This window comes from Cryptomeria japonica, chromosome 6 (genome assembly GCF_030272615.1).
Source record: "Cryptomeria japonica chromosome 6, Sugi_1.0, whole genome shotgun sequence".
NCBI classification, from domain to species: Eukaryota; Viridiplantae; Streptophyta; class Pinopsida; order Cupressales; family Cupressaceae; genus Cryptomeria; species Cryptomeria japonica.
In genome coordinates, this window is record NC_081410.1 from 234,342,658 (window position 1) to 234,358,443 (window position 15,786).

General features: G+C 34.1%; 1 protein-coding gene across 6 annotated transcripts in view; it reads right to left on the reverse strand.

Annotated features, from left to right (window-relative positions):
• Positions 1-15,786, reverse strand: part of LOC131071474 (probable RNA-dependent RNA polymerase 5) — a 245,886-nt gene that overhangs the window by 188,024 nt on the left and 42,076 nt on the right. For 3 of the 6 annotated variants that reach the window (XM_058007354.2, XM_058007349.2, XM_058007351.2), the window contains 5 exons: positions 5,814-5,888; positions 4,547-4,763; positions 1,763-1,958; positions 1,553-1,640; positions 1,316-1,450 (listed from right to left, as the gene is read on the reverse strand). In XM_058007354.2, the coding sequence (XP_057863337.1) occupies positions 1,316-1,450; positions 1,553-1,640; positions 1,763-1,958; positions 4,547-4,763; positions 5,814-5,888 (711 nt within the window). Of the gene's footprint in view, positions 1-1,315; positions 1,451-1,552; positions 1,641-1,762; positions 1,959-4,546; positions 4,764-5,813; positions 5,892-15,786 lie in introns of all 6 variants that reach the window. The other 3 variants (XM_058007352.2, XM_058007348.2, XM_058007350.2) reach the window with 1 other exon arrangement.

Here is a 15,786-nt window from a genome sequence, read left to right on the forward strand (position 1 = left end):
CTTCGCCCTCACAGCGTATACGATACAGAGTGGGCTGGCCAGGTTGATGACAGAAAGAGCACAAGTGGAGGAGCATTCTTTCTTGGTAACAATCTAGTATCATGGTTGAGTAAAAAACAGGCTTCAATTTCCCTATCCACTGCAAAGTCCGAGTTTATTGTAGCAGCACTGCAAAGTCCGAGTTTATTGTAGCAGCAGCTTGTTGCACACAGGTTTTAGGGATGAAGGAAAGCTTAAAAGACATCAAGGTTGAATATGAGCATCCTATCTCCATATTTTGTGATAATACAAGTGCTATTAACATATCAAAGAACCAGTTATGCACTCTAGGACGAAGCACATAACGATCAAATATTTTTTTCTGTGAGAACGACTACTTGAGCAACAAGTCAAGTTGGAGTATATGTTGCAACTAAGGAGTAGATTGCAAGCATTTTCACAAAGCCTCTTCCAAAAGAAACTTTTGAGTACCTAAGGGAGAAGTTGAGGGTAATATTATTCTCATCTATTCACTAAATGCTTCACAAGAAGCATGAGTTAAGGGGGAGCTAGTCACTTAGCCCTAGAGACTCCTTGTCATTGATGTCAAAGGGGGGAAATTGGAGAAAGGGGGAACATTATATTCAAGATCATTTCCTTAAAAGGTAGCCATCAATGACAAAGGGGGAGATTGTTAGAAATAGTTGTCATTGATGTCTACGTCAAGGAAATCAGATTAATATACTGAGTCACCCCCCCTCTTAGTATATTCATGTACTCTTCAAAAACAACCTCAAGAATGTAAACAAATAGATTAATAAGGTGCATCCTTTGGTAGAGCATACAAAGAGAATTTAACCAAGTATTAAAACTAAAATTAACCATTTCATGCAGATTGTTTAACAGAGAAAATTTTACCACTTGAGTTGCAAGCCAAACTACATATTTAGGGCAAATACTACATATCTCGGTACACCGCCAAAGTGGCATTGCCTGAATTGTTACGAAGTTAATAAAAGCAACATGAAGATTGGGTTTGCAAAATTGGAAACACAGCATTAAGCTGTACATAAGGAAACGTAAAAAAGACCTGAGCTCAAAACTTCAACCAAGTTTGACAACAACCATAAGAATTTGACTTGAATGATGTCCAAGCTAAAAGGTTTAGGAGCGCATGACCCAAAACTATTTTAAAACTCTGTTAAAAGAGAACTTCTAATTTGAAAACTGAATATATTTGAAAACTGAATATATTAAATGAACAACTGTAATCTTCACATTCCCAGGTAACAACTGTGATGAACCAATGCACACATGCGTAAACACAAAGCAGTACCTTGGAATCTTTGTCAAAGTGCTTTCCTTGGTATATTTTACATTGTGAAGCCAAATCTTCAGATATGAACCCAGTTCCATCAGTATGGATCAGAGCTTCTCCATTAATGTCCTTGGCTTCATTCTGATTCTCATCCTGTCGTATCATACCCAAATATCTCTCTTTAATTTCTTGAACATACATGCAAGCCAAGAATTGCCAAAAACATGGAAATGAAACATTTCAAAAAGCACATACCATACACGGTACGTCTTTAATATGTACAATCTCTGGGCTAGAGATATCACCTTCAAAACATATAGTTTTTGAAAGAATTAAAGAGAATCTGCAAATTCAAATAATTCCAAAATACTCTAGGAATCAATGTGACTTCATAGACACAGAAAGAAATAATTTAGATGCATAATATTGAGCCACATGACAAAACACAAAGAGGCACAAACTTACCGTGCCATGTATCTCTTAAAATTTGGCACAGTATGTGCATGCATAAACATGCATCGTGCTTCATGTATAGATTTCTCAAACAAAATGTAGGAACTGTTTCGGTCTTCCTCTGCAAATGACTGAGTACAAACGAAGTAGCATTTAACAGATGATGACAGAGAATTTTTGTTCTTCTGCTTTCCACTGTCCTTGAAAACTGCCATCCAAAGAGGAAAAGGTATCTTGAGTTAAAATGCTTTATAACAAAACCAATAAACCAATCAAAGAAACAAAATTTCAGTTAACTTCCCATCTTATCAGGTTGCCACTTCAGGTTTTCAGTTCTGCTTTTCTTGACTCCTACTCAAAATAAAAAATAAGAATCAAGTGGCAATCACTTTCAGTTGATACAAAAGTTGAGTTCTATAAGGCTTTAAGTTTTGGCTGGTTTCTAGTAGCACAAAATATTTGTTACTTTGTCTATGAAAGGACTTATCATTCATAAAGATTAAAAATTGCCCTTTTAAGTGTCTATGAAAGCACTTATCAGTTTAGAAGTTTAATTTGCATTTAAATTGAATAAATAATTTTTTATTTAATCCTACGTGGGCCAACCCATGCTTAGCACCCGTTGGAGGAGTTTAAAGGACTTCAAATATAGCAAAATAATGTTTCTCCAGTTGTGGCCAACCTCCCTCCTTGTGACGCCCAATTTTGGGCAACTTAAATTTCAAGATCAAATTTCTTCTAAGGAGCTGAACTCTTCCAGCTTAGGTGCCCATTTCTTGAGAAGAAAATTAAATAAAGAAAACTGTTTTTACTTGGGCAAACCTCCTTGGTTTGGGCGAGCACTTTGAACATAGAAATAAAAATTAAATAAAATAAATAAATGCTGTCTTGGCCTACCAGCATGAAAAGAGGTAACCGTTGGTGAAAGGATGCATTTTGCAAGTATAAAAGAGAGGTCATCTGGAGTTTAATTTATCAAGAATCCATACCAAAGAGCAGACCTTAGAAGCAGATATAAGGTGAATGTATGAGCAGACTTTGAAGGTGAATTATTGAAGTCCTAAGAGAAAAATTTAAGGGTAGATTATTGCAGACCTAAGTGCAGAATTTAAGGGCAAATTATTTCGGACTATGAGCAGAAAATATTGAGGATGATATGTAGATTTCAAGAAACATTTTTGGACAGATATGAGAAGGAAATTAGATCTGATTCAAGAAGAAGATCAAAAGCTTATCACTTTATTCATTTGGAGGTTGCTGCCTCATTTTCAAAGAGATTGGTGTCCCTCACTGAGTTGGTGCTCAGTTGTGGGGATTGGTATCTCCAGTGGATTGGTGCATACAAATCATTTAAAGGGGATTGGTGTCTCCCGTGGGTGGGTTCCTATGAAGATTGTAAGAAGTTTCTAATATAAGGAATATTTTGCCGTGGTTTTCTCCCACAAGGGTTTCCATGTAGATCATATGTTCGTGTTTTTGCATTTATGTTACAATTATGGCTGATTAAGTTTTGAATATGTTATTCAATAAGTTTTAAAAAATAGAAGGTTGTTGTTATACTGATTCACCACCCCTTTCCCCTCAATATAACTGAATGTTCTTCACTATTTGCTATTGATCTGTGCGACAAGTCACTGAGCACTATTCAGGATCTGTCACCTACCTGCCTGATTTGGAGAAATTCCTTTCGTTCTGGTTCATGTGATTTAATGTAGCTTGTGTGTTTTGTACAGCTACAAAACTCAATGTTCGTATTTGCTTTTTCTGAAAATCATCAAGGACATAATCATTGTGTTTCAACCAAACTCGACTTGTGGTTTTCCCAGTCAACTTGCAAGGTCATTCATGTCAAAGTTTAACTCTTCAAACTAACTAATGTTGTAGATTGATAAAGGTTACAGCTTTCGTTGTCAAACAAGGGCAAGATTTGAGTATGATTCTGAAGTGACATCAATGCAAGGTTAAGTCACTGTTGAGGAGTGAATCAAGCACCTACAAGACTGATAATGGCTGTTCAAATGGCAAGGACTACTCAAAAGTGTTGGGCACACATTCAAATTGGTCAAACCCTAATAAATATATGCCTTGGCTTATGTGACTGAAATTGTCATTGACATTTTTAGCTGAAATTAAGGTACAATACAATATCCTTATCACTTTCTGATCACCTAATTCCCAAGATGGACAACGTGAGAGCATAAAATGTATTGAACCGCACCAACTATCTATAATGCCACAACTTGAAAGAAACACATTTGGTGGAAATACTAGCCAAAACTTCAATTATTTAGTGGAGTGTGCTATACAACATCTGAAAGGAAAAAACATTAACACATTGAATGGAGTGTACAATTACAATGAGCAGATACACTTCTCATTTAATTAGTGAACTGTACAATTAGATAACACAGTCATTTCCACTTAATCACCAGTGCATATAATTAAAACAGTCATAGCTACTTCCATTTATTTAGTCGATTTATGGAGCAGATAGAGACCTGTATCAATAAAATTACGATAAAGAATTGATTGTCTTCTGACACATAAAGAAAACTAAATGAGATGCAAAAAGACCTTAAACTTACAAAATAAATTTCAACCAGTTAATTTGATTCCTTTTTATTTATGACAATGTAATATATTTTGAACAATTTTTAAAAAAATACAAATCCTAGAAAGTATCAATAACTCTTTTAAAAAAATATACTACTTACTCCGAGAAAACCAAAAAAAAGTAGAGAGCACTAAAAAACCAACATTGCAGTCCTTCGCAATAAATATTTGGTAAATCCTCACCAAAAAATTGGTAGCGCCGTAAACCCACAAAAATCCCTTCTTTGGCCCAGTCACGAAACATTTTTGGCTGTCCATTTCTTTTATAGAGTTCATCTTTCACTCTTCCATTTTCCTCTAGTTGTTCTGACAGCAGTCTTCCTTCAAAATGCAGTTGCAGGACATTTGAATCCCCTAAAACTCTATGCAGATGAGTAGTTGTCTCTACAGGAAAGGGGCCCTGCATTACAGAAAAAAATGTAGCAGTTTGTCTCACAAATATACATTTCAATACAAAACGCTTAAATTTGCAAGATTTCTGGACTGATTGTGTCCAAAATTAATTAGCCACATATTGTTATCATATGAATGATTTTCTGGACAAATGCTTTCACTCTACTTCATCTTACAGGTAATTCTGGAGTATGCTATCAACAGACAGGAAATGATTCATGGTGTTAAGTTCAAATCGTTGTCAAATTGTGGTGGTTCTAAGGTTACCGGGCCAAAATCTGTAGTGCTCACAGGAAGAGGTTGGGCAGCAGCTTCTTGCGTAAGTAGTGGTTTTGGCAGCACAGCTCATTGAGTGGGTGGTTGGGAGTTTCTAAGGTTTACTAGCACTTGTTTTACATTGTGTCTGCTCTATGCTTATATTTTTAACTGTCTTTTGCGACTTAATTCAGTCCAGTTTCTTCACTTATAGTCACCAAGGCTGGGCTTTTTTTCATATCTTGTTATAGCATATTCAGTTGGTATGACTTTTAAGTTATTGTATACAGTTTTTTTTCTTTTGTGGGTGAAGACCCAAGCAGAACCCTCTCAAAAATTATCATAATATAAATAAATAGAAACATTGACAACAGTTTTGACTTTTATAAATCATCACAAACTGAATCACTTAGCATGTTCAGACCTTAAAGATATTTAGCTTTATATACAATTTGAGGCAATGGAGAGACAGAACCAGTACAAATGATGAATTATGTGATCAGTCAATCACACGCATTCTCAGTATTTTTATTTCTTTTGTTGGCTTTCATGTATATACTTGTATGCCAACTAAATTCACATATCGTTCATTATCATAATTATATTTGTATACCAACTAGATTTACACATTTTTTCCAAACTGTTTTGAACATTTAAAATTTAAAAAACCTTATTCTTTCCAAAAAAACAGAATTTTTCACACACAGTAGTCATGAATAATGAATGACCATACAGTGCTAAGTATCTTATTACAACTGCACAAGGTATTTCATTTATAATGACAGCACAGTTAGAGATATACCTTCAATATGCAATTACCTACGAGATCCACATAACAATGGTATTCGTGTCTCTTTAATGGGTTCCACTCATACCTCTGCTGCACAAGAAACATTGCAATTCTTAATATAATAATCATGAACAAATCTCCTACACTGTAACTAGAAAATCAAATTATGCAACTTGAAACAAAATTACTTAAGCTTAGTAAATAAATAAGCAGCCAACCGAAACTGGAGGGCTGAAATGGAAAACAAAACTGCCAATTTAATACAGACCCCCACATAAAGAATTTGCAGTCTGAGAAAACGATAAAGAATTTTCTATACAGAAGCATTATTCTTCAAAATAAAACATATTCATTAAATTGTGTGACAGCTTTAAAGAATCACAGGTTAATAAATCAATCTGGTAAACGTGCATCAAAATGCAGGAGAATTAAGTTATATCTTCTCTTTCTATAAACAATCATAAACATATGGTAAGTATTTTTCACATGCAGAAGCTTACAAGTTATGGTACAACCTAATATTTATATTGTATTAAGAAAAGCTAAAGAAAAAAGCCTTCAAGAAAAGTTAGGTCATGCCAAAATAGGCAAGAAAATGTGTTTTGACACAATAAAATAAGATAATGTTCGTCATTTAGAAAGCCATATATTGGGTGTTCGCAAACATATGGTAAGTAGTTTTCATGTGCAGAAGCTTACAAGTTATGGTACAACCCAGTATCCATATTGTATTAAGAAAAGCAAAGGAAAGAAGCCTTAAAGAAAAGCTAAGTCAGGCCAAAATAGACAAGAAAATCTGTTTTGACACAATAAAATAACGAAATGTTAGTCATTTAGAAAGCCACATGTAATAGAATATAAAGCAAGTGAAATTAAAATTAACAATAGTAAAAGTTGTATACAGGAGGGAGATACATGACTTTACAATACATCCCAGCTCTGAATGATGCTCAAGCAATCTTCTACAAGATGAAATAGAATGAGGGAAATTTTCCAAGGCAATTTCTCATGCATTTCTTCTAACTCATATGATGCTAGTAGAGAGGCTTCTAAAAAGACTCTTAAAAAGATGATCCTAGAGGAACTACGAACAGACCAGCAAGGAAAGAAAGAAACTTGCCAATGTCTACAACTTAACATGATAGGAATCACAAATAGCCTCACAAGGACATAATGAAATTTGCCAATCTTCACAACTTAACAAAGTATCTCAATGGGACTCAAGACTACATCTAGATTGAACCTCCACATTTATGGAAGACACTAAACAGCAAACTGTAAAACTTATTAAACACTAAAACCCAAAGTGGGGAAGCCCTAAATATTATATCCATGATCTAGTATATAATCCCACATGGAGGAAAACCTTTAAAAGAATCAAGAGTTGATGAAGACCAAAGATAGAGATCACTTTGTCACATGTTTGGACCAATGATCGGCATACAAGAACTCATGGTGTAGTCATCCATCATCACAATAGAGACAATACACAATCTAACGATATCCAATGGAAATGTCTGGAACTAAAAAAGGAAAGTTGAATAATCTAAGGAGAAAGAAAAGAACTCCTCCTAGAAGCTCTTCTAACATCCAAGGTCAACAAATATCCAAACACAGAGACAAAACTAGTGACTGTGATACACAAATGTTACTACCACTTAGGCTCCCAAAAGAGAGAATTAGATGGTTCAAAGCTAGATAGAAAGAGACCCACAATGCCTACTATGAGACTAAGTGGATTGATATACTCAATAAGGTGCACCCAAAATGGATGTTATCTCAATTAACCATGAATTTGAGTTAACCATATCAAAAGAAATCCTAATAGCACCAATTTTCAAAATGTGTTGAAACTTGAAAGCATGCAAGCAAACAATTTCAACGTCCCAAAGGTCAAAGATGGCCTATGGAACAGCAGAACTTGTCTTCCTACATTTTGCAATTATTGAACCACTACTAAGACTTCCACTGTTTTCAAACCTTCTTCACTTCAAACAAGTCTTATGGTGAAGTAGCCACTAAAGTGTATGCATACTTGGCTTGAATATTGTAGTAAGCTTCACACTCAAGAACAAATTGCTTCTTAGTGTCAACTACCCTTGTCGTGAAAAAGATACAAAATCTTTACTTCCATTCTTCTCTAGGCCTTTTCCATTTACCTATCCAAATCAAAGATGGTTTAAGCTAGTTGTCAATTGAACTATAAGAATCTTTACTCTTCAAGGTATATTGCCCATGCCTTTTGTTGATGAACATAAGTGAGGTTAAATTTGTCAAGATAATAATGTTTCTTTTCTCTTAATGATTTTCCCAAAGAGAAATACGAAATTTCTATAAAAAATACATTCATTACTTCTTATTATTTAAGCACATACTTGTGTCAAGGTGAATGCCTCATTTGCTCATTTGTAATATGAAATATCCCTTATATTTTGGGTATTTAGATTCTATTTAAAGAATATCTAAACCATTTATTTGTTCATTAACCAATATTTATAATAATTAAATAGATATTGATTTGTATTTTATAACCACAATCAATAATTATTATTGTTAACTGACATTCACAATAATTATTAAATAAATACTGATTTGTATTTATAATCACAGTCGATATTTATTCCCAATAATTATTAAATACTCACAATAAATATTAATTTATATTTATAATTACAAACAATAATATTCACACTAACTACTAATAGTCACATGAAATATTAAATTGACCAATGCTTTGCAAAGGCTGCGGTCAAAAGACATTTTGATTTACATGTCTCTTAAGAGAAAAGACATACCCATTGAGACTCTTTAAATAGAGTCGATCTTTCCCAGCCAGGACATGGCGGTAAGGAAGGAGGAAAAATAAGAGAGGAAGTGTCATAACCCCTTTTGGACATTGGATTATTGTGATTCAATAAATACGATAATTAAAACATTTATTAATTAACATTTAATAATATTGGAAAATCGTCTCATTTATGAGACTTCACGATTTTCCTCTAATATATAATTATTAATGTTTATTATTTGTTATGATTATTATTTATGTTATATATGATCATTATTTATTAATAACAAATAAAATTTAATATAAAATTTATATTGCTTAATATTAAATAATAATAATATAAGTAATATAAATAAATAATAATAATAAAATAAATACCCGGTGAGTGCATAAGAGTAAAGATAACTAGGATACATGAACGATATGCCAAATTGATATCAACAAAGAAGAACAAGCGGTTATAAGACAGGTCATCAAATAAAGCTCAATCTATTAAGGTAATAATTAAAATCTATGTGCAGCAAGCTAATTCAATGATAATGACAAAGAACGACAAGGTTATAATAAGCATTGAGTATCATTGAAGTGGTATATTGATCTTAAACAATGATCGATAAATAGCAGTGATAATATTAAAAATGTTAAGCAAATAAATTAATAATATTAAATAGAAGACGTGGCTGTTACAGGAAGCCATTCCATTGAAAAGACGTAACTCTTAAAACACTCAAAAGATGCAACCCTTTGATCTTGCAAGATATATCATATGGATCGATCCCATTCTCAAAGGACATCATGGGATATCTTATTTTCTTACTTCATCCTTTGAGGATACAGCCGTGTTTCTCTTAGACATATATTTCCAGCCATACGTATCAGTAGTCATACATCACGACTGAGCAGTTCAGATCAGATCAGAATGGTTATATATATTTACAGTTTAGAAGAACGGAAGAAGGAAGAATCAATAAAGATACCAAGAAATCGTTCCAATCATCCACTCTTCACAATAAAGAAGAAAGACATAGCAGGCACGATACTGAAGGTAGTCGATGAATGAGGGATCAGTGAAGAACAATAATTACGGCATACTCTTGTGTTAACAGCAATGGTAGTCCATATGAAAAGCGGTAGCCAAGCAATGGGAAATTAATAATCATAAATTATCGATGCTTAACATGGAAACGGTATACCTAGTAATGGTCAACCATATAATAACGCCGTAGTTTGAATTATAACAATATTGGCTAAACTAAGGGTACAAGTCGATTAAGCATTATGGTTAAAGTGACACGATGTCAACTAATGATCAACAGTCACCAATTAAAGGCAAATCTCAGATAGACCCGATGACAACCCAATTACCATCGATCATTAGTTTAGAGATTAATAATGATTAGTAAGTTTATGTAGGAAGCATTCACAAAGAGACATGAGGCATGTCTTAACACTCCAAACACAAAATATAAGAAGGCAACTCTTTCCATTTTAGGAGGGGAGTGGGAATTGGACTTCCTTTAGGATCGCTCTTTGGGAACCATTGCCGAAGGCACATAAGTGATTGCATAAGGAATATTGGCAATATCAAAGACAGCACCATCGTGATGCAAGCATATATCGCCAATACTAGAAACAGCAACCTATTACTATGGGGTGGTATCATTGTATTCATAGTTGCATAAGTATATCGACACATTAAATATAGCAGAGACATAAGTGACAGTTTCTGCATACTTATTGAGAGTGAATCTGAAACAGAAATCCGCTCTACATTAGTCTAGCTGGAGGGAAAGATTATCAGCTTTACCAGAGATTTATTGCATAACCCATATCACTATATCAGAAAGATCATGTATCTCTGTATATATAGTGTTACAGACTGAAATATTATAACTTGGCATATTTCTAAGGATCATATCAGATACCATATCAATCCGCTATCCTATCCATACATTGCTCCTTTTGAATCGGTTGTATGTCATTTGCAAGGCAACATTAGCATCACCAAGGGAAGACATCTCTTGAAAACTGATAGTTGATATATAATTGTCCCCACTTTCCAGGTAGTTAAAAAAGGGACATTACAGGAAGAAAATACGGGAGATAAGAAAAAGAGAATACGGGAATAGGAAGAAAAGAAAGAAAGTCTGGCTCAGCACAGGTAAGTGGAAATCCCTAAGGGAATTATTAATATTGTTTATGGTTTAATATACAGCATACTGTCACACAGAATAAGGGAAAGGGAGGGATACGAAGGTAGCACAGAAGTCATGTTGACTGTTAAAAAAAAGGAAACACACAGCACGGTAAGGTTATATAGACAGTTAGTGATTACGTGGGATGCTCACTCATTAATTCAGCACCATACTAAAAACATAATTAACAATAATAATAATGGAATCTGATCTGGTCAAAATTGACAATATTAGTATAAATTAATATGGTTAATACAATAATACGGTTAGTATATTAGAATATGATAATAGAATAAGGTGCTATAATATGATATACAGTTAATACTGTTAATGTAATACAAGACAATGATAATAGAATCTGATACAATATTGCTAAATAGTATCAATGCAATACAATACTGAAATGACATATATACATGCCTCATTAATATTCATGCATTTAAATTATTTATGTTTTTCTAATGTTCATATATTTATAACTTATTCCCTTTGCATTCATGTACTTTATATTTTGTAACATATTTTATGTATATTCATAATGAGAATAATGCTCGAGGATCGTGATGTATATTTTGTATGTTTTATCATTGCTTGCAATTGTGATAGAAGGAAGGGAAGGGACACAATAGGGGGAACGGTGAGAGATCCCTCACTAGGCACAACGCCTCGTAAAGATGGTCAAGGACCACGGGGCCACCTCATGATGATGGTTAAGGACCACACGAGGCCAAGGAAGATAAGGTCCTAACCTTGGGCCTAGGGTTGAGGGTCAAAGGCACCCTATTGTAGCTTCCCTACTATCTCCACATAGATCAATTGTTGAAGTGAATCTTTCATAAGAGATGAGAGGTTGATATGATGGAGGGGAATGGTGTAAAGCCCTCACTAGGTATGCCACCTCATGATGATGGTTAAGGACCATCAGTTAAGAACCACAAGAGGCCACAGAGGATGAGATCTTGCTTTTGGGCCTAGGGTAGAAGATGTTTGGGGCACCTCATCATGTCTTCCAACTCAACCCTCATTATGGTTGAGTTTCCATGTAATTGTTGATATTGGTTGTGTAGATCAATATATACGTATCCTAACCCTAGAATTGGATGTATTTCATGAGTTATATCTGCATTGCGGATTTCAAAAATAAGGTTTACCTTATCTTATTCTTAAATGAAAATTATTTTTCTAATTATGTTTGCCCTTGTTTCATTTTGGATTTGTGATTTTAGGACAAAAACTAGGGCATTTACAAAAAGGGGCATTACATCATTCACTTGACGTTTTGTTTCATCCAAGACTTCTATATCTTATCCAACATTTCTTTGATGGCAGCCTTAGGCCATCTATGTGTCTCCATCAATTCCACCTTTTTTAAGATGAAGCTATGCATTTCAGCAAGAAGAATCTCATGAAATTTAGAGTTTCAATTTACTTTTGATCATGAGTTTTTGAGTCCTCTCTATTTACTTCCATTTTGTCATTGAATTGTTACTAGCCTATAATTCACATTTGTAAAGAATCGCTAGAATAACTAAAAGAATTCATGTAATGTCCCCCTTTCGTACGTGAGCAATTGTTTAGAAGTTTTCTCGTAAGCTAATTGACATTGGAAACGGGAAAATAATTTAATTAATTAAATTGTCAAAAAGTTATTTTTCAATATTTTATCTGACAGCTTACATTTAATTATTGAATAAAAGGTATTTTATGCCAAGTAGTAGGATAGGCCACCCTCTCTCTCCCGGTACGTGTATCAATGTACCCAATAAGGTAACCATTATAGAACCGCACTTATATAGCGTGGATACCCTACCTACACATGCCTTAAAATTTGCCTATTTCCTGTCATGCCTGATTCATAGGGATTCGCACAAAAAAATTTGTCCCATATCTTAATTTAACTTTTATAAAATCCGAAAACTAGGGGAAAAGTCTGCTTATTGTTGTAAACATGTAAAAACCCTAGCTGCAACGATTTCGTACAATGTATGGGTATTTTGCAAGCAGCACGACACATGGAAGGAGCAGCTTCATCTGCCATCATTTAAGAGTTTCCGAACTCATAAACTGTTTCTTGTTCTATTTTTCGTCATAGTTTTTGTGCCAGGTCATAGGAGAAATCAAAATACTTCCGTAAATTAATTTTGTTAAACATATGACTTCATCGGCATTTTAATACCCTTAATAATTATATCATTTTATTATTTTTTAATATAAAACATAATATATGCCCTTCCCCCGATTAATGTAATGTTTCACTCTTATACGGTTCAATAAAAAACTTATAAAAAAAATTATTTATAAAAATTCAAAGTTTTGGTCCCAAATGAAATTTAAAGATTTTTTTATTTTAAGAAATTGTTATTATTACATTAGTTTTCTTCAGGCATTGACCCAATTGTAATCTAGTGAAAATAAATTGTTGGAAAAAACTATATTAAATGAGACTTGTATTTTATGGTCATGCTTGGTAAGGAAGTTTTAAAAGTCAAAACTCTTTTTAAAAATCTAGTATAAGTACTTAAAATATATTATATGATTTTTTATTTTTTTTATTAAAGGTGAGAGCCTGAACTCTTATATTAATATAGGTAAAATAGATACGTAAGTATGAAGAGTTACATACAAGAAGTGAAGGTGGCCATAACCAGAGATACTAATCCAATGCATAGATAAGAACAAGTAGGTTATACCGAAAATAAACTAACAATGATACATCCTTTTCCACAAAAAGTCATATGACCACTGCACATTGTATACATTTCCTTTATACTAGAACCTACTGCAATGACAATATTTAAACAAGGCAAACCGCTGATACATGCCATTAAATTGATATCAAGGAGGGCTTCTGACAAACAAAACAAGAGAAGATTGTCGTTTAAGATGCAGAATGTCCTTGATTTGCGGCCAAAAATAATCGATGATGCTTGTGAGGGCGCTAGGCAACATGATTCTTCAAGAAAACCAGAGCTCTGTAGACTTCAATAATCTTGTCACAAAGCAAAATCCCCAATTCTTCCTTGTGGGTTTTGATAGCAGATGCTCCTATCTCCTCTTTTTCTTCATAAATTGCTAGTTTTAATGCAATATAAACACACATGAAACCATATTTTTTGTTCAAATCTGCATGGCTAAAGACACCCCCAACCAGATTATTTGCATTGTGCAGAGTCAAGCCAGGGATTAGGCTGTCTTTTACAAAATCTATTGCCAATTGTGCAACTTGGCCATAAATTTGCATAAGGTCCATAGCATTAGATAGGAAACAAGACACTACTTGTGACATGAACAAAAGCTTTGGAGCAATGGAAACACCTGGTTTGAAATGTAGTGAGCAGACCAGCTTGGAGAGTTTAAAGTTTTATAAGAATTTATAATAATCAAAGAATCTCCTTCAATCAAAATAGGCTTAAACCCTGAATCCTTAGCCATTTTCAATCCTGCAACCAAATCCTAGGCCTCCATCTAATTGTTTGTTCTGTTTGGCAATCTGGGAGCTAATGCTTTTATGACCCAACCTAATTGATTTCTTAGAACGCAGCCTGCTCCAGATGTTGCTGGATTTCCCTGAGAAGCTCCATCAAAATTGAGCTTGATGCTCCCAAGAGGCAGTGGAGACCATGTAGCACTTTGATATGTTTACTTTTTCTTTTGACACACAAGTTCCAGGATTTGGTGGATGAAGAAATTTCCACTGAGATGAATTTTTTGCGTCCCAATTTGAAAACATGTTGGCTGATCCAAATTTATACACATTTGACATTACTATTTCAGAAATTGATTTTTCTATGATGCAGATAACTTCTTCCACTAAATGTTATTCTTTTCAGAATATCCTTCCATTCCTTTCCCACCATAATTGCCAAATTAAGATGGAGGGGCTGATTAACCATATGCAAGAAAACAAAGAATCTTGATGTAGCTTTGGCCAAAAGGTAAAGTTTTTCAACAAAGAGTTTCGAAGGGCTGTAGACCAATTTAATTTACTCTGAAGCCAAGACCAGCGCTTGAGAGAATTTGCAAGATACCAACAAATTATCTGTTGTCTCTTCATGTTGCCCACATAAAAGGAAGTTCAAAGGTGTAGCTATTCCCATCTTAACCAATCTATCACAAGTAAGGATTCAATTATTTAACGCTAACCATGAAAATGTCCCTGCTTTTGGAAGAATCACCGAGTTCCAACAAAGTTTATGAGGCCAAACATTTGATCCCCAATTACCCTGTTGTAATGATCCTAAGTCTCCTTGCCTTTGACAAAGTCCCCTTGTTTATCTAAGATAATTCTAGGGTGATCTTAGCAAGCCTCACAGTGATCGCTTTAGAGAAGATTTTATAAATGGTGTCACATAAAGATACAAGCCTGAAGTCTGCAAAGGTTGAGGGGTTCTGCTTTTTGGGTATTAGGGCAATAAAAACATTATTAAGTTCTTTAAGAATGGTGCCAGTGCTCCTAGATTCCTCCAAAGAGAGCCAAATTTCACTTCCCTAGAATTCCCAACCTCTTTCAAAGAACACGTGTAATGCCCAGTCTGAGATTAGGGTCTTATACTACAAATCACAACCTTAAATAGCCACTTAACCCACACTTTAGCGAATAGGGCCAGACCTGAAGCAAACGGAAAAGGATAACAAAGTAAAAATAAAATATAATTACAAAGGAAATGAGCCGACCTGTTGGTGTTTAATTGAAATTAAATCTATTTTGCTTTAGGTCTGACTCCAATAGGGATATTAGAACATATTACAAGCACCGCTCCACTTGGAGATAGGATAAAAACAAATAAGTAATTATTATATTAATCTGCCCAACCTAATTAAAGGAAGGTGACCATTGGAAAGAGGCATGTTGAGAGATATATAAACAAGTCTTTGGTGGACATTAGAAGGGAAATTGAGGGAACATCATTCAAATCTCTGAGTTTAGACCAGATATAAAGGCAGAACAGAATAAAGAAACACATCAGAAATTTGAATACTTATAATCTGCATAAACATCAGC